At 43.2% G+C, this 19536-nt stretch overlaps 1 protein-coding gene across 1 annotated transcript in view; it reads right to left on the minus strand.

The window, feature by feature from the left end:
- LOC110535946 (nuclear receptor corepressor 2) overlaps window positions 1-19536 on the minus strand; it is a 128625-nt gene that overhangs the window by 55652 nt on the left and 53437 nt on the right. The window contains exons 5-8 of the mRNA XM_036936316.1: window positions 15013-15195; window positions 8503-8619; window positions 3037-3093; window positions 1609-1661 (exon numbers count right to left, since the gene is read on the minus strand). Of these exons, the coding sequence (XP_036792211.1) occupies window positions 1609-1661; window positions 3037-3093; window positions 8503-8619; window positions 15013-15195 (410 nt within the window). The remainder of the gene's footprint in view (window positions 1-1608; window positions 1662-3036; window positions 3094-8502; window positions 8620-15012; window positions 15196-19536) is intronic.

Genomic DNA, 19536 nt, shown 5'->3' on the forward strand with positions numbered 1-19536 from the left:
TTTGTACACCCAGTGTATGATTAAATCGAATATTAAGATATTTAACATTGATGATGCATTGTGAAGTGCAAGACTATCATGTGCAAGACTATATTCTATTTGAACTTTACAAATCAAAACCATGTCTTTTTATCAGCTAGGCTATATCAATATCTTGAAAAATAAGTCAAATTTAATGAACTAAGACTCAATTCTTTTGCCATAATAAGATTATTTAATGAGAACGTGACTATAATATCATAAATAAGCACAACAACGGCACAGTCTGGAATTATCTTGTCATTAACTGTGTTGATCTTTTTTTATGCCTCATTTACATATTTTTCAGTAAAAAATTAGGTCTTGGAATCAGAAAAATCTTAATTAGATAGGTAGCCTCTTCTGTCATGCTGTAGAAAATGAAATAGCATTGCTCACCAGAATACAATAATAAATTGATGCATAATCAACAATTTGTAAAGTTCTCTCTTTAGTTTCTGCTTCTCTTGCGGAGCGTGGACGTTTTGTGAATGACCGACATTTCCTGTGCAAAATGTCTGGTTTGACTGGTGAAAAGGACTGTGAAAACAATCCAACATGTTTCTGATAGTACTTGTATCTCAGTTCGTCTTGGAATGGATATTATGACAGGCTACATGTGAGGCCTACAGTCAGTGTCCAGACTTCAGTTACTATTCCTGTTCCCATCTGAACTTCAAAAGGGGCGCAAACCAGGGGGGGCGGCCACGCCCCGCAACCCCTACTTACGCCGTCTCTGGCTGGCAGGCCAGACCAGGGCTGAGAGATTAAGTCGTATAAGGACAGAGATGGCATTGTGCTCCGGACACCAGATGGTGGAGAGAGAGATTAGTTGCTCTGGTCCGTTTCTAAAGTTTCTTTTGTCCAACACTAAGCGTGTACTGTATTCCTGAGAAATGTAGAGGTGGTGTCCATGAATCCAAGGTACTCATCTTTCTTACCAGGGACAGGTGCCAAAGTTATCAAACCGGTTAGGGGTACAAAGTCAATTGTGGTGGATCAAAGCTATACTGCGGTATTTAATAACACACACACACACACACACACACACACACACCCTTTCTGCTAATTGCTTTGAGGCAATAATACTGATCAACCAGTGCAAGGATCAAACGGAGCGGAGACAGAGTGGCAGTGAGGGTAAGAGGTCAGGAAGTCTGGTGGCATCCATCTAACTCATTCTCCACTGACAACTCAGAGCTAAACCTCAAGCGGGCCATTTTACTTAACCCATTTGCACTTTCTGCATTACATTTATAAGTTCAACTTAAGTGAAGGATTTTCATTTTATGACTGCATAAAGTCATTTCCGCAGAAACATGATCTCAACGGGTTGTCACAGACCGCACGGTTAAAGAATTGTTTCAGCACATTATCACGGCTATAAAGACTCCATAGACGTGGTTGACACCACGTGATTCACTCTCTGTGGCCGTTTGTTGGGATGGGAATCTCTGGGGCACATGAGGGGCGCAGTGATGGCATTTAGGACCATAGCAATCACACTGAGCCTACAGTGACAGATGACATAGACACGCACACACACTAACATAAACCCAGTCCCTTTCCCCAGAGGGCGGGCTAACTTACATTTTGATGTTCTCATGGTACTGCTTGGTATCGGAGGGCTGGTTGTACAGTGGCTGGGAGAGAGAAGAAACCGATGGAAAGGTTAGGTGATGCTGCCAGAGGTGAGAATCCTGTTTCACAGCAGCAAGGAACATCAACTCTAGAGGGTTAAACATACTGTTTACAACTTCCACACGACTTCCCTGCACACTGTCTGGTGTCACTGCAAAGTTACTACGCTAAATGCAGCAACACAATTTACCCATTACATTCTACCTACAAGATGCTGAACAGAGTCTGACATAAGACAAATGTTATGAATTCATGCATGTTTTATCAACCTAACCGAGAAAGGTCTGTCAAAAAGTTTTGGCTCACATTGTGTACACGGTTCTCCCCGAAGAATGAAAGAATGGAAGTTATTTGTTATCATTTAAGGCAATGTTCTGCTCTAGATTGCTGCAAATGGCAGTTACAGGTGTTACCCCCGTCCGGACCTCCCCCCGGCGTACTCAGCAGCACCACCTTGTTAAAAATTCCTGGGGAAAACCCTGGTGCACCATCATTCAATAACTCAACCAGCTGAACCATTACATTCAATTATTACTGAATCTATTATTAATTAAATCAAGAGCCCATGTAAATCTATGTCTATGAGACAGAGTGTAACAAAGCTCTTTGCTCCATGATAGTATATAACTGTTAATGCTGTGCCAAGCTGACAACGACAAGCAGTGGGCACAACGAGGACACGACACCCTAATTCAGCCCCTCTCAAGAGACTGGACTGTACAGAGTGAGAACCGACTCATAAGCGAAGGAGACCATCTTTGTGTACAATTTGTATAAGTTTGGCCACAAAACAAACAAAACATATTTTTATTTCACGGCACAAGGGGGATTAAAAGTCGTTTAAACCAATGAACGACAAACACCTTCCAATGGGTCAAACATTTGAATCTGAACTTGTTCTCCACTATATTTTCAGTTGCTCACGACAAAACTCTTCGAACGCGAACATTAGGTATTATTGTCAAACCCAAATCAGCTTATAAAGAGCAAGTATGATGTCTGACTCCCACTGATAATATACAGTACTGTCAGTAAGATGCTCTCTTCCAGGCAGCAGCGGCTCATTTATGAAACACTGTCTGGCTCCTAGCCATCAGAGACAGACAGACAGCGCCATCATTCTGCCCGTCCATCTCGCTCTCATCCCTGAACAGAAGAACGAAACCCACCTCGGCCTGTCTCCAGGGCCTGCTCCCTACACCCCCTGCTACACATGGCCAGCTTTCAATTCCGACAAACTCCTCCCCCTCTTTCTTTCTCCTCCCTCTAACCCTCCTCCCCTGCTACTTGTCCCTCCTCCCTGTGGTCAAATAATACAAGTTGCTAGATATTTTATTCAGATGACCATTAAGAGGTGAGAAAACAGCAGAGGCTCACCAGTTCTACTCGGGGTCCCAGTCCTTCCAGAATCCAGTGAGCTTCCTCTGCCTTTTTCTGAGGAGAGAACACACAAACATACTCAGCACATATCAACTGCAAAGCCTCACGTCTCCCATCACCAAGGCAACGCAGCAGCTAGCTCACTCAATGAATGACGTTTGGATGGGCACTGTGTACAGCAACTATTTTTAGAGCTTTTAACACAAGGCAAAAACTCGATCCGCTCCCTCTCTCTTCTCCTACCGGAGAAAAGATTACTCACCTCCCCGAGCACACACTGAGGGACAGAGAGAGGTAGAGCGAGAGCACACAGGTGAGGGAGAGTGGGAGAGGAAGAGCAAGAGAGAGTGAGACACTGGGACAGAGTGCGTGCAAGACTGCATGGCTGCTGTGCTTCTCCATAAGGAACATCTGACAAAACAGAGACAAAGATCTATCCTTCGCAGTGCGCTCAGGTTGAGGTTTCACTACACAAGCTTAAGAGATAAAACAGAACTGGTTGGCAGTGATTGTGAAGAAGAGAAGCACAACCCCATCTCTGTACCTCTATCACAGATGACCTCTACTCAGCTGAGCTCTATACATTTATATTTAGCCATGTCACGTGCTGTGTGCAGTGTCCCTGAATGTTGTTTTGGAGGCAGCTCTGCAGAGTGGTCACTAGCTGGCACAGCCACAAAATCGTATTATTTTTCCAACCCTAAACACACGGCCAACTCTAATGCCTAACCCTAACCTTAAATTAAAACCAGAAATCACATGTTTGTTTTCATCTAGCCCATCTAGCAGAAATTGCTCAGTTCTTCCTCTAGGGCAAGATGCATGACAAACGTCAACCTGCTGACCTCTCTCTCTGGCTCTGTCGCCCTCTCTCTGGTGCGCTCTCATTCCCTCTCTCTGGTGCGCTCTCTCTCCCTGTCCCCCCATGGTCGCACTTTTTTCTTCCTTCCTTCCTTCCTTCCTTCCTTCCTTCCTTCCTTTCTTTCCGATGCTTCCTCATCCAAAAGAAGGCTGTAACATTCTGCAGATGACTAATATAAGTATTTTTTAAAGGACTGTTTAATGAACAGCAATTAACAAGGATTTAATCCTGAGTGAGAGAAGAGGGAGAACTGGAAAAGTCTCTACATGTTGCCATTTTCTGATTAGGACTGTCCCCTTTATGTCCACCATATTGTACTGATAAAGACCTGTAATGCAGCCTATACATTTGCCATGAATTGTATGTCAGATTAAGGGCATCAAAGACTATACTCAAGGGCATCAGCAACAAAGGGGATAAAGGTGTAAGCTAAATTAAGAGGGGTAATGACAACACCGTGTTGATCAACATGGAGCTTTGACATGCTACAGTTCCTCCTCAAATCCATCTCAACCAATCACATCTGACATGAGATTACCAGTGATCGTGAGTGAGGCCAGTCCACTTCAAACATGCCCCCTAGTGCTTAGACAGGAGGACTGGCACTTGAACAGAAAACTAACTGCGCTGCTCTTTCCCAACAGAAGTCAAAGAAGCATTTTCTGTCTAAAGAAAATGGAAATATTGGTTACATCATAATATATACGAAATTAAAACGAGAGGGTTTAATAGTGGCACAACCAGACTGAAGGTGCGGGGCCTTGAGGGCTCTCTGTACTGTGTGTGTGTGCTACAAGGGACTATGATAGTGCAGTTCCAGTGAGAGTCCCAGTTGTCTCTCTTGTATGTGTCCAAGGCAGCCATGTTCTAATGAGATGAGTGAACATGAGTGGCGTTGCCTGTGGCATTGACAAAGGCCTGTGGGTGTCTCCTTGTCTCAGAGATGAGGTGATACTGAGCCCACAGGGACAGATGACACCAGCGACACAATGGAAATACGCGCTACATCATAAAAGACACGTAATTAAAATGAGAGGGTTTAATAGTGGCACAACCAGAATGAAGGCACAGTGCTTTGAGGGCTCTCTGTACCGTGTGTGTGTGTTACAAGGGACTATGATAGTGCTACTGCTACTGAGGCTGGAGTAATTACAGCCAGGTGCTGAAACACACACAAACACACAAGCGCACACACAACCCTCCCCGACACACACCCCTCCCCGACACACACCCCTCCAACAATACTAGAGTACCCTATACAAAGGCTGAGGAGGGCAAGGGACCAAAGACAAACACCAACACCCATGCAGGTACACAAAAGAGGAGAGAACATATCCAGAAACGACATGATTACCTTGCCTTCTTCACATACACCTTCCTGCATAATACATTTGCAAACATACCATCAGTCACAGTGCCACACCATCACTTTGGGCTGGGACTTGTAGAGGGCTGTGTATATAATGGTGTAATCTCGGTGAACACAGAACTCAAATCGTACATAATTAGGTCAGATTTTTGTTTACATAGTCTGGGGAGAGAGTGGGGCCAGTGTGGTGGGCTCAGCCCAGCAGCACTCAGTGCTAGTCCCACTCAGAGTAGAGTGCAAAGTGTTCCAGAGGTCAGGGACATTGGATGAGTCATCCACACACTTCCAGGCTTTGAGATCACCACATGTGTCCTCAGCAAACTCCTGCGGCATGGAGTCAATCATGCCATTATGATATAGCTCTGGGGTGAAAGGTATACAGTACTATTGTCTTCAGCAGGTCTCTGTCGGATAATGACTTTTTCTAGTATATAATAGAAGATAACTAGTTTAAGAGTTGACCTTTTAGAAGACTCTGACATGGCCACTGAATCAAATCAAATGTTATTTGTCACATGCGCCAAATACAATCCCTTCCCAATAATGCATAAAAATAAAATACTAACACATGAGGAATAAAATACACAAGAATGAAGCTACATACAGGGAGTACCAGTACCATATCAAGGTGCAGAGGTAGATAATGTACATGAAGGCAGGGTAAAGTGGCTAGGCATCAGGATAGATAATGTACATGAAGGCAGGGTAAAGTGACTAGGCATCAGGATAGATAATGTACACGAAGGCAGGGTAAAGTGACTAGGCATCAGGAAAGATAATGTACATGAAGGCAGGGTAAAGTGACTAGGCATCAGGATAGATAATGTACATGAAGGCAGGGTAAAGTGACTAGGCATCAGGATAGATAATGTACATGAAGGCAGGGTAAAGTGACTAAGCATCAGGAAAGATAATGTACATGAAGGCAGGGTAAAGTGACTAGGCATCAGGAAAGATAATGTACATGAAGGCAGGGTAAAGCGACTAGGCATCAGGATAGATAATGTACATGAAGGCAGGGTAAAGTGACTAGGCATCAGGATAGATAATGTACATGAAGGCAGGGTAAAGTGACTAGGCATCAGGAAAGATAATAATACGGTATTTGAGGTAGATAATGTACATGAAGCCAGGGTAAAGTGACTAGGCATCAGGGTAGATAATGAGTCAAATAAAGACCATCCTGGCCCACATACAGGACATTATTAGTACTTTTTTTAACCCTTATTTTACCAGGTAAGTTGACTGAGAACACATTCTCAATTACAGCAATGACCTGGGGAATATTTACAGTGAAGAGGAGGGGGATGAATGAGCCAATTGTAAGCTGGGGATGATTAGGTGGCCATGATGGTATGAAGGCCAGATTGGGAATTTAGCCAGGACACCGGGGTTAAAACCCCTACTCTTACGATAAGTGCAATGGGGTCTTTTTGTGACCACAGAGAGTCAGGACACATATTTAACGTCCCACCCGAAAGACGGCACCCTACACAGGGCAATGTCCCCAATCACTGCTCTGGGGCATTGGGATATGTTTTTTAGACCAGAGGAAAGACTGCCCCTTACTGGTCCTCCAACAGCATCTGGTCTCCCATCTAGAGACTGACCAAAACCAACCCTGCTTAGTTTCAGAAGCAAGCCAGCAGTGGGACGCAGGGTGGTATGCTGCTGGACATACAGGGGACCATCTGGGGTCTGTAACGATGAGTGGGAGAAGACCCCGTACAACGATATACTATTGCAATCAACACAATCATTTTTATACAGTTTTGTGTGTGCATGGAGCAGTGCTCACCACTAGGTGGACTAAGAGTATTGGAAATGAATTATTTAACTACTACTACATAATATCCTACTCATCAAAACAAACTACATTGGTAGACGTAAACCTGTATGACATTCTTACATTCAGACAATTTAAAAATTAAAGACAAAAAAGAGAAAATGGTTCACCTGCTAAATGATGCTGACCTTTGGCAGACTACACCATCAGACAGGAGGACTTTGCCTGGTATTTCAATAAGACTGGGAGGCTAATGAATGAATACCTTCTAATACAGCCTTTCCACCTCTCTATTGACAGTGGCATTTGACAGTGCTGTCGAGCCAAGTAACAGCAATGACAGAGCTCAAAGAGTTTTATCTCTTCACAGAATATCAATCATGGTCAGAGCAAAATGCAACAACAACAAAAACGTTCCATGTGCCCTTCAAATTATTAATTAGCTTCTCAAACAGCAGGATTCCTATTTTTCAAGGGAGAAGCCAAGTGACAGTCTACCATACTAGTGTTTCATCATCAAAGAGCTGTCAGAGTCTTCCTCTACACTTCATCCAGATGCTCCCACTCTACTTCCTCCACAGCTTCCGTCTCAATCTCAACCCATTTCTGTGACCCCAAAAAGACCAGATAAAATCGAATGACACAATTTCAGTCAGACAGCGACATTCATTCAAAATGAGTGAGTTTTAGTAATGTCATTATCTTAGATCATCATCCCGCCAACAACTAAAGGCCATAATGATGATGGTTGGTTACGTGCACACAATTAGATTGTGGATAGTCAGATTAATTGAGTAGTTTGTTTAAAATGTTTAGATGCTTCGCAAGAAGATCACTTTCCCTAATAATCCTGTTTACATGGACACATCTGAAATCAGGCTACCTGATGGGACAGGAAATCCCCAATAAAAATAAACATTCAATGAATGTAATGTAAAATAACCGTGTTATTTTTGTGAAGCCTAATTGATTCGGAGTTGGGACATATAAAGTTTGTATGTGAAAGCTATTTCTAAGAAGCATACTGTCAGAATTCACTTCCCACACGCATAAGAGGGAGGCTTGCGCTACGGTACATGCGCAGATCAAAAACACAGACAGAGCGCCGATTAAGCTGTTTACATGTACTAATAATTCTAAAGATTTCTCAGAAAACCAGCTATTTTAATCGGTTTATGCCTATGTCGATTTTGACCTTAGGCTGATCAAGATGAGCAGAGAGAAGTGTTTACGCGACTATTGCCATAATCAGTTGATTATCGAATTATTAGTGTGCATGTAAACGTACTCAATGAGACACAGGGGAGAGCCTGCTACGTGTATTCTAACACTAGCCAACAGTGAGGTTATTAGCACTGATTACAGCAATTCCAGCCCCAAGCACTGATTGAGATGCAGATAATTACACAGAGTGAAAGCAGTAAGTGTGTGTACGATGGTACTGACCCTGTTTTCGTCGTAGATTATCTGCACCAGGCTACGGTGCTTGGCCTCGCTGGGCGGAGGGGAGATCATGGACCGCTCCGGCTCCTGGGGCTTTGCTGCCTCCTCCTCCAGCTGTTGCTACAGGTCACACACACACACACACACACACACAGTTACTGGTGAACAAGGTGTGCAGACAAGATGTCCCTTTAAATCAGATTGGGGGAGAAGAACATGCAAGAGAAAGATGCCAGATAAAAGGTTATCATCACAAGCCATGAACAAAGGCAAAAGGCCTGATCCTGCAGCACTTTTGTGCTCCTCTGTTTCCGTGGAGACAGGTTACTCAAGCAGTGTGTAGCTCCTCCCCCTCTTGCTCCTCATCATCTCCAGCAGTGATGTGCCTAACTGTCCTATTAACTGTAAATAGCTTCACACTTGAATATCCAGTTTAAAAAACAGATAAAAAGAACACCTGACCGCACCAAGGGGACTGTGAAAAGACGCAGCCATTTTATATATCTTGTATTGTAATTTTCACTGTACTATGTATTAGACCTAGATATTGTGTGTATGTACTGATATGTAGGCTGTGTGACACTTTAAATCTACGCATTTCAGTCCATGACTAATAATGTTCTGTCCTACGTGTCATGTTTCACGTGGACCACAGGAAGAGTAGCTGATGCTTTTGCAGCTGCTAACGGGGATCCTTATGAATACCAAATAGGACAACGGCCACTGACGTTTGATTTTGGTTTTATTAACAATCTGCAACAACAACAAAAAAGCTACGTCCTCTATCCCTGACTTTTCCTACATATTGGTACATTGCTCAGTTGTCAGAATTTTACAAATCCCAAACAGAAAAGTATTTAGGAGGCTGTTAACCTGTTGTTGTTTGTAGTTTTTTATTTTTACAACGATTACGACCTTAAGGTGCCAAGACAAAATCTGCCGTAGGGCCTCGGTACCCCGGCGCTAATACGCTGCTTTCCTCACTGAATGAATGACGTCAATGGATGAATGGGTGACAGAAACCCAAAACTGACCATTGAGACGTGACTTCCCAGTTGAATTTAAATGGGACTGAATGATGAGCATGAGGAAGGTGATTGAATTTGAACGATCAAATGTGGGGTCTTCATCTGATTCTGACGTTGACTTTGAGCCTCTGCCTCCCATGCCTGAGCCTGTGAGAAGCTGTAACTGGACTGTATTACTTACTATAAACTATTTTACTAGTCAAATCTGTAAATACAATTGATCAGATGTATTACACTAATGTTTTTATTGGAAGGGAAACGAAATAGGCGATACATGTTGCAGTAAGCCTTTGTAGAATAATACAGAATTTCGTAGAATTTCGTCATGCAATTCATCCTTTACAATTGTTTATGTCCAATTTATTAAGCGTTGGTGTCTTGTGGGTTGCTATGAATCTGATGTGTATGCTCAAGGGGATGCCCGACAACATTCTCTAGCGGGTACTTATAGGCTGAAAGGCCCATCGGTTCTAGTGTTAACCCTCTGGTTAACTGGACCCAGGGGAGTTAACTTACCACCACAGAGATCCTATTAACTTACAGTATTCTAATTCTGATTACCACAACATGGAGTAAACAAAGCCAGGGCCGGCCCCATGCCAGAGAAGAGAGAGAGTGAGAGAAGTACTGAGGGGACAAAGCATTTGGGGGCGATTCCACACCAGCGGGAGCGGAACATATTTTTGGTATCTCAGAATGTTCTGGCAATTCTCACATAGAAACTTCTTTGGAAGGAAGGCGTTTTTAAATGCTTTTTTACATTGGAATCACAAACCATTTGAGAAAATCGTAAAGACAGGGGCCATTTTAGGCCCTTTTTAGACCTATACGCTTCTAGTATGAGCCTATGATCTGTGAACCGTACATCATACAGATAACATCTTGGTATAATTATACTCTGTATAGTGTGCTCCGAGTCAGAAATAGAGAGTATGCTTTGATTCTGAAGGGGTGGGAGAATCACATTCATTTATTAAACACAACAAAATATTAATATCTCAAAATTACCCTTTTTTATTTTGTTCATGTATCGTTTGGAACAATATATTCTACATGTAAATCAAATTTCCCAAATGGGCTCTCTGCTAATTCTGAAGGTATGATCAATTTTATCAGCACCACCAGCACGGTGAATGGGAAAATGGATTCAAAGAGAACTCCCTCTGCTGGCTACTTGCTGAACTTGCAATTCTAAAGGAGGGCTATGATTGGTTAATGGCTTATAGTGTCCATTTTTAGGTACCACAGAGTCCACTCTGGAAATGTGACATGTTTGTAGAGTAAGATATGTATTTTTTTAAATAAGCAAAAACCAAAAAGGGTAGCTGACATATTAATATTTTTTATGAATGTGAAAATGTGAATTTCAGAATCCAGACATACTTCCTTTTTGAGAGAACACTAAGGAGTATACGAACACCTATATGTTACTGTATCATGTCCGGTTCACAGATCAGTGTCTTACTGAAAGAATGTATAGTTCTAAAAAGGGACTACTATTGCAAAAGTCACCATGAATTGCACAAAAATTGCTTGTGATACAAATGTAAAAAGTTAAACATCTTTCCTCCCAGTTAAGTTCCTATGTAACAATTGCCAGAACATAGTCAAAGCAATGGCACAGTGGTCATGCCAGCGTCCATTGAACTGATCCATTATGTTCACAATGTGTATTAAGTGGTGACATTATGGCCTCCTCAGTGCAAAGGCACAATCGTAGATCACCAGTAACTGACATAATAGCAGTTGATTACATCTTCAAGTAACATTTCTAAAGTGGAATAAATGTATGATGCTCCAATAAACAGGATAGGTAAGTAGGAATAATAAGACATTTGGCATAAACAGACAAGGGACAGTGTTGGTTGTATGTGGCAGCAGAGCTGCGGGTCTGTTAGTGACCCAGCCAGGGGTGTTAGTGAAGCTCTTTCACTGCGGGCTGGGACTCCCTGTCAGTGTGCTGCCTGCTGTGCTGGGAGGTGATCTACACTAGATCCAGTCCCCTTCTTCCCTCCCTTCCCCTGAAAGAGGCCAGGGGCTCAATAGGGGGAGAGAAAGCTGGCCCTTGGCCCCCAGAGGATCCCCAGCAGAATGGCGCGTGATGGATCATCCTGTGCCCCAATCGGGCTGGATAAGCATCTGGGGAGGAAAACACAAACATTCCCAGAACCCCCTTCTCTTCCTAAACCCACCATGGAGTAAAATAAAATAAACTAGCCGTCCTGAGCCTGGCTGACACAACACAGGCTGGCTGTAACCTGATCCCCAGGCCCACACTCTGCCAGAACTCTTTAAATAAAGTTTTAGCACACTACTTAATTGCTCCAGATGTTTTAATACTTGGAGAGCTGTGCAGAGGAAAGCACTATGGCAGGGGGGGGGGTGAATAGTAAAAAAAAAAGAAACATCCATAAAAAAAAAAACATTGCGTTTGTTGAGGGAAGGGGAGGGGGGGTTTGATTTATTTTTCTAGGTAGCAGAGCTTACTCTCTCAATCATTCACTGGACCTCACCACGCTCACTCTCTTCTCTGCTGCCACCCACCACAGCCCATCCCTGACATTCACAATAAATTCATAAATTATAGATAGATAGATAGATAGATATAGAGAAATAAATAAGCTTTGTTGTACAATTAAAAAGGTCAAATGCAGTGCAAACAGTCAGTAATAATCTAATGAATGTAGGGGTTATGAAGACATACCTAGGCTAAATATAAGCCTTCAACAACCATTAACCTGCTTCTTGCAATAATCACTGATCTGGCTTTGAAGTCGGTCTATGAAAATAACATTTTTTTTTTTATAAAAAAAGAAATGACCAGAACCATGCCTAATGCACATTCACTAATAATGACTAACTTGTTGTAGCAGGTATTAGGCTAGAGAGAATTAACCCAGGTCTCATGAACAATCTCTCAAGCACAAGTCCACGTTAGTGAGCAGCCAGCTTTAGATTTCCAGTTGAACCAACTTGGATCTATTTGCTAGCTAACCAAGTATAACAGTTGAGTTGTTATGAACACACCCTTCAGTCCTTCAACTGATTCAACAGCATGCTAGCCTATCCACTTTGTTCAAATGTTGAAATCAAGGGGCCTACCTCGTTTCTCAGAACGACAATGAGTTGCCAATTCCTTGTATAACCGTTTTATGCTTATTGCACAATTATAAAACAGACTGGACAGCTAGTATAACAGTCTTTGGCTAAAATGATATCAGCAGTACTTGAATGTGTGCGACAAACTGAGCATTAATTTCCCAGAATCCGTTTTCATTGATACGGTCGTTTTAGTAGTTTCTGCTTTGTGCGCAATTTGAGTAGTTGAACCATAAAGTGTTTGTTAGATAAAGGTTAACTTATCCTCTATTACAGTAAAATAATGTCTCAATGTGTTTGTGTCCAAATTACCCATTCTGTTGGACCAAACCTCAAAAGCAAATAGCGAGTTGAAACCGCTTGTCAGAGAGGAAAAAGTGATCTCTCCTCTTTGTTATTGTGAGCGACAGGGGCTTGGTGTGTGTAGAGGAAGAGGCAAAGCGAGAGGTTTCACTCTCACTAAAAATCCATCCAAAATAAGCCCAACGCGTTTTTATGGGCTTATTTTGGACCTAAGCTTGTCACCTGCCTTCGGGACAACGAATCCCATTATTAGGGAGGAGACATGTGCATGTCGTCATAATATACAAATCTCTGGTGTAAATGGGAAGGTGCACACAGCACAGAAGGCGCAAAGGAGACGAGACCTAAAAGACAACATGAGAAGAAGCGGACATAAACGCTCATAATAAAAAAATAAAATACATTCTTGGAGATAGAGGCATTTGGAATATTGGGCAAAAACTAAATAGAATGAATCAAATGAATTTGATATATCGCCCAGCCCTACCCTTTCCCCTCCCACAGTGGGCCATGTCATGGGTTGCAGGTGGCCTAGATTTAAGAAGAAGCATGTTGAGTGCCAGCCAGAGAAGAGAAGTGAGAGGGGTAGGGAAGGCTGGAGATATCGGCACGCTTGCGTAGAGTGGATGGTCTAGGGTGGTGGGGGTTGGGTGGTTGAGCGAGGCCTGTGACTAATTCTATAAAACATGATGTGGCAGGCAGCCAAGAGGGAGACGGCGAGGAAGGAATACGAGTGGTTAAACAGTCACAAAACCTCCGCCATAATCCTCCTCTCCCCCGGGGGGAGCTGTTATTTATGGCTTGTGTATTTTTATTTTTTTACCTACATTTCTCCTAAAAAAAGGAAGAGAGGAGAAAGTTAAAGGAGAAGAGAAAGCAACTGCCATGAAGCAGAGCACTGTGGCAGGCTGAGTGAGCCCTAACTACAGTAGTAGCTTAGTACAACAATTACAGCAATATAACCATGTCTGGGCTCAAGGCTTTACTGTGTGAAAACCCACTGAAGACAGGCAACGAGAGGGATAATGGATTTAACCACAGATGGGAGCATTTTCAGGGAGACTGCTGGAACTGTCAGAGAACAAGCTGACAGTAAACACACAGTGTAGGCCACGCACTGTCAAAGAAACATTCAGGCGCAATGAGAAATAATGACACGGATAGACACTTAGGTCATCCTTAGAAGATAAAGTATATAGATCCTGTCTCAGCCTCCAGTATTTATGCTGCAATAGTTTGTGTTGGGGGACTAGGGTCAGTCTGTTATATCTGGAGTATTTCTCCTGTCTTATCCAGTGTCCTGTATGAATTTAAGTATGCTCCCTCTAATTCTCTCTCTCTTTTCTCTCCTTCTCCTCTCTCTCTTATCTCGGGGGACCTCAGGATTACCTTAGCCCCATGCCTCAGAACTAGCTGACCTGATGACTCCTTGCTGTCCCCAGTCCACCTGGTCGTGCTGCTGCTCCAGTTTCAACTGTTCTGCCTGTGGCTATGGAACCCTGACCTGTTCACCGGACGTGCTACCTTGTCCCGGACCTGCTGTTTTCGACTCTCTCTCTCTACCGCACCTGCTGTCTCTAACTCTGAATGATCGGCTATGAAAAGCCAACTGACATTTACTCTTGAGGTGCTGACCTGTTGCACCCTCGACAACCACTGTGATTATTATTATCTGACCCTGCTGGTCATCTGTGAAAGTTTGAACATCTTTGCCATGTTCTGTTATAATCTCCACCCAGCACCCCTCAGAGCCTGGTTCCCAGCACCCCTCAGAGCCTGGTTCTCTAGGTTCCTTCCTAGATTCTGGCCTTTTTAGGGAGTTTTTCCTAGCCACAGTGTTTATACATCTGCATTGCTTGCCATTAGGGGGTTTTAGGCTGTGTTTCTGTACAGCACTGTGACATCGGCTGATGTAAGAAGGGCTTTTTAAATACATTTGATTGATTGATTGATTTACCTGATTGCACTTGGTACCAAATCTAAAACCATTATCTAAACACAGTCTCATAAATTACAAACAGACATGCACCAAACAAACCGTAGTGAAGAGGACCTATAACCCATGGTTGTACGGTACCTGTACCTGTTTCTTGCGCAGCTTGCAGATCTGTTGCTCCACCATTGTAATCTCCCGGTCCACACGATCCATGTTCTGGATGAGCTCCTCCTTGGAGAAGCGAGCGGGCACCAGGTCCAGATCAGGGTCCATCTGGGCCGGGCTGACGGGGGAGATTGGCTCCAGCTTCCCCATGGAGCTGCCCCGGTCCTGGAGGGAGATAAGAGGTGACATAGAGTAGTGGTTCCCAAACTAGGGGGCGGGCGCGAGGGGTTCAAGAGTAAGTTTAAAGCCGGACTGAAAAAGTCCAAAAAAAAGGAACTCAGTCCGGCTTTAAACTTACACTTGAAAGGTGTAATAGTAGAATACAAAAGGTGCATTTTCAAAATTGGGTAGTGCATCATCAGTTCCTCTTGTCATGTTAGTCATTGCATAACTTAGAGAGCCATGTATAACTTGTCAGAAATGTCCAGATTAACTAGCCCATGTCAGCTAACGTTTTTAATTCATTAATGTTTTGCCAATAGATGTGTGTATTGTGTGTGTGTGATATTTTGTTACTCAAATATCACATGAATACACAGACATAGAAACATTTATAGAATTTCAAGAAAATTTGCTTTGAAACTACAACATGTTCTTTGCACCGATGACAAAATGTGTAGAATTGCAGGAAATAAACCTTAAACTTGCTGAATTTTCTTCACCAATAAGAGGAGTCTGAACAGTCTGTCATGAACAGTGCTTGTTCCCACAGAATTCCGTATGTGATGTTCCCCGATCCTGGAAAGGGGGCCCCGAGGGGACAAGGTTTGGGAACCCCTGACAGAGGACGTTAACTCATCAGTTTATAGGTGTTTCACAATACTAACACTGCTTACTTAGTCCATTATGCAAATTATCTGGTTGCTTGGCAAACAGAACACAAAGTATACAGTTATAAGGTGAACTTCTAGAAAGGCCTGAACACAGATGGATGCAAATAGATGGATCTATTCCTATGTTTAGATTGCAGCCATCGATTAGACAGCAACGCTAAACTGGCCCAGCCAAATTCTGTAACTGGTTTAGAGGCAACAATGACATGCTGCATCTCTGTCTCGGTCTTTCTCTCTCCCTCTCCCCTCTGTGTGTGGTCTGTGATATGGTTTACTCCGATAGACATGTGATCTAAACACCCTGGTTACATCTCCTTTGGGAAGGCAGCGGCACGCTGTGATAATGAAGTCCTCTGGGTAATAAAAGCTTGTGTCAGTGTCTCGGTTACTAACGAATATTAAATCAGACAACAACCAGGTATATTCTAAGAACACGGAACCTGGCTCTGTGAGGATTTTTGGTTTGATTTGATGGATGAAATACACAGTTCCAAGGACTTTCCCGGGGGGGGGGGATCCCTTCTGTACATAGAACTGAATGGATGGCATGAGTTGTACCTTGGATCCAGATATACCCACTTAGCTGCATAGTCTGGTGCAGGGATCATCAACTAGATCCAGCCACTGGCCATTTTATCTAGAGCGTATGGTCAGGGGGCCGGAACATAATTACAAATAATTTGAAGACTGCAAATTGACCGCAAGAAGCCCAAACAGATATATTATTTACCTAAAAAAGAATTTACAAAAAATCCAACCTTGTTTACTATCATACACTAAATGACCAAAAGTATGCGGACATCTGCACGTCAAACATCTTTGATTTTACACTGCTGCTACTCGCTGTTTATTATCTATGCAGTCACTTTACCCTCTACCTACTTGTCCAAATTGCCTTGACTAACCTGTAACCCCGCACATCGACTTTGTACCGGTACCTCCTGTACATAGCCAGTTATTGTTATTTTATTGTGTTACTTTATATTATTTTTTACTTTAGTTTATTTAGTAAATATTGTCTTAACTCTATTTCTTGAACTGCATTGTTGGTTAAGGAATTGAAAGTAAGCATTTCACGGTATGGCTGCTGTATTCGGAGCATGTGACAAATAAATGGAGTTGGTCTCCCTTTGCTGATGTAACAGCCTCCACTATTCTGGAAAGGCTTTCCACTAGATGTTGGAACATTGCTGCGGGGACATGCTTCCATTCAGCCACAAGAGCATTAGTGAGGTCAGGCACTGATGGTGGGCGATTAGGCCTGACTTGCAGTCAGCGTTCCGATTGATCCCAAAAGGTGTTCGATGGGGTTGAGGTCAGGGCTATGTGCAGGCAAGTCAAGTTCTTCCACACTGATGTCAACAAACCATTTCTGTAAGGAAATGTTGGCATTGTCATGCTGAAACAGGAAAGGACCTTCCCCAAACTGTTGGCAGAAAGTTGAAATCAGAGAGACGTCTAGAATGTCACTGTATTCTGTAGCATTACGATTTCCCTTCACTGGAACTAAGGGGTCTTACCCAAACTATGAAAAACAGCCCCAGACCATTATTCATCCACCAAACTTTACAGTTGCCACTGTTCTCCTGGCATCTGCCAAACTCAGATTTCGTCCGTTGGACTGCCAGATGGTGAACTATGATTCATCACCCTAGAATAGGCATTTTCACTGCTCTAGAGTCCAATGGCGGCGAGCTTAATGCCACTCCAGCCGACGCTTGGCATTGTGCATGGTGATCTTAGGCTTGTGTGTGGCTGCTCGGCCATGGAAACCCATTTTATGAAGCTCCCGGCGAACAGTTCTTGAGCTGACGTTGCTTCCAGAGGCAGTTTGGAACTCAGTAGTGAGTGTTGCAAACGAGGACAGACGATTTTTACATGCTACGCACTTCAGCGGTCCCGTTCTGTGAGCAAGTGTGGCCTACCACTTCACGGCTAAGCAGTTGCTCCTAGACATTTCCACTTCACAATACCTGCACTTACAGTTGACCGGGGCAGCTCAAGCAGGGCAGAAATTGGACAAACTGGCTTCTTGGAAATGTGGTATCCTATGACGGTGCCACGGTAAGTCACTGAGCTCTTCAGTAAGGACATTCTACTGCCAATGTTTGTCTATGTAGATTGCATGGATGTGTGCTCGATTGTATACACCTGTCAGAAACGGGTGTGACTGCAATAGCCGAATCCATTAATTTGAAGGGATGTCCACATACTTTTGTATATGTATAGTGTATATCCCTCTAGTACGCATTTGAAATAGATTTCCCAAAAATGTAAATCACTTGGAACTGATTTTCTTTATTTATTTATGTTTTGCTCAGAAAACTTGAGGGGCCAAATAAAATAACCCGCGGCCCAAATTCATCACACGGGCCACCAGTTGGGGAACCCCAGTGGTCTCAGTGGTATTGCTGATGCATGTCTGCAGGAGGGTTTTGCTTTGTGCTTGGTCAGCTTACATGCTGTACTTCTCTGAGAAAGAACATTGTCAGCAGGCGAGGTGCGCCCTGTCTCAATTTCAACTAACTTACACATACTGTACTGTATACAATAGGGACAGGCAAAGAGGACTATAGTCCATAATTGTTCAGTGTAGCTTGTCATTTTACAAGCATGGACTAGGTATTTGACAGTTATAGAACTGTACATCCTAATCTCAGCCAAGGATGAGAGAAGCAACACTCCAAAGGTTATTCATGTTACACACATGGGAAGCTTTGCTGAAAAGAACTATAGCATCCTAAACCAACAACTCCCAATAAGCCACTGATCCCCCAATTGTAAACCCCCGCCAACACACCGTGAGTATGTGTGTGGGGGAGACAGCAAGAAAATAGAAGTGCCAGTGAGTGGGAACCATGTTTCCTCCTGCGTAAGGTATGTGTGTTTGATTCCGCTTCGGGTTTAGTTTGGTGTTATTTTTAAACTGCTAAAATGAGCATTACAACACTAATCTGGAGGAAGCAGGCAGGCTAAGTCTAGCTGGTCTCTAGACCTACTCTAGCTGAAATGTCACCGGGAGGAAAGGGGTTGAACGGACTAGCTGGGCCTGAAATGGCGAGGCTCCAGGCTGATATTCATACACTCCCATTACATGAGACGCACACAATCCTACCAGTGCCTTTTTTTGGCTGCTAAGCGTCTCCCTTTCTAATCATAGATGTGGCATGCTGCTACAACCCCTTGTTATAGATGAAAGGGGCAAACTGCAGTTCAAACAATAAGGATGTGGTCACTAGCTTGTACCGAGGCGGTCTCAGATCCATCACTCTGAGAAATGATGTAAAAACTGGCCGAGATGAAAGAAGAGATAGCCTAGCCTAAATATTGTGTGATTGTGTGTTTGTACTTTGAAGGAAAATCCTTGATATAATGTCTAAAGAAAAGGCAATGTAGGAGGATGACATTATAGTCCTACTTCAATGAACTGAAATGTCATATAAAATGTTAGGTACAAGGTAAGACCTTCAGAACAACGGTCTGAAAAGATACAAGTTTCAGCTCTGCAACCTCCTATACCAGAGTTAACTCAAGGACTTTGAGTTTGTGAGAGACATTGAGGTGTTTGGTCAGGAGGGGTTTCAGAGGGCTATCTATCAAAAAGAGGGTTAGTTCTCCTGGGCATTCAAGTGTCGAGACCCACACCATGTCTAGGACCTACATCATGACTGTC

The sequence above is a fragment of the Oncorhynchus mykiss genome, chromosome 11 (genome assembly GCF_013265735.2).
Source record: "Oncorhynchus mykiss isolate Arlee chromosome 11, USDA_OmykA_1.1, whole genome shotgun sequence".
NCBI classification, from domain to species: Eukaryota; Metazoa; Chordata; class Actinopteri; order Salmoniformes; family Salmonidae; genus Oncorhynchus; species Oncorhynchus mykiss.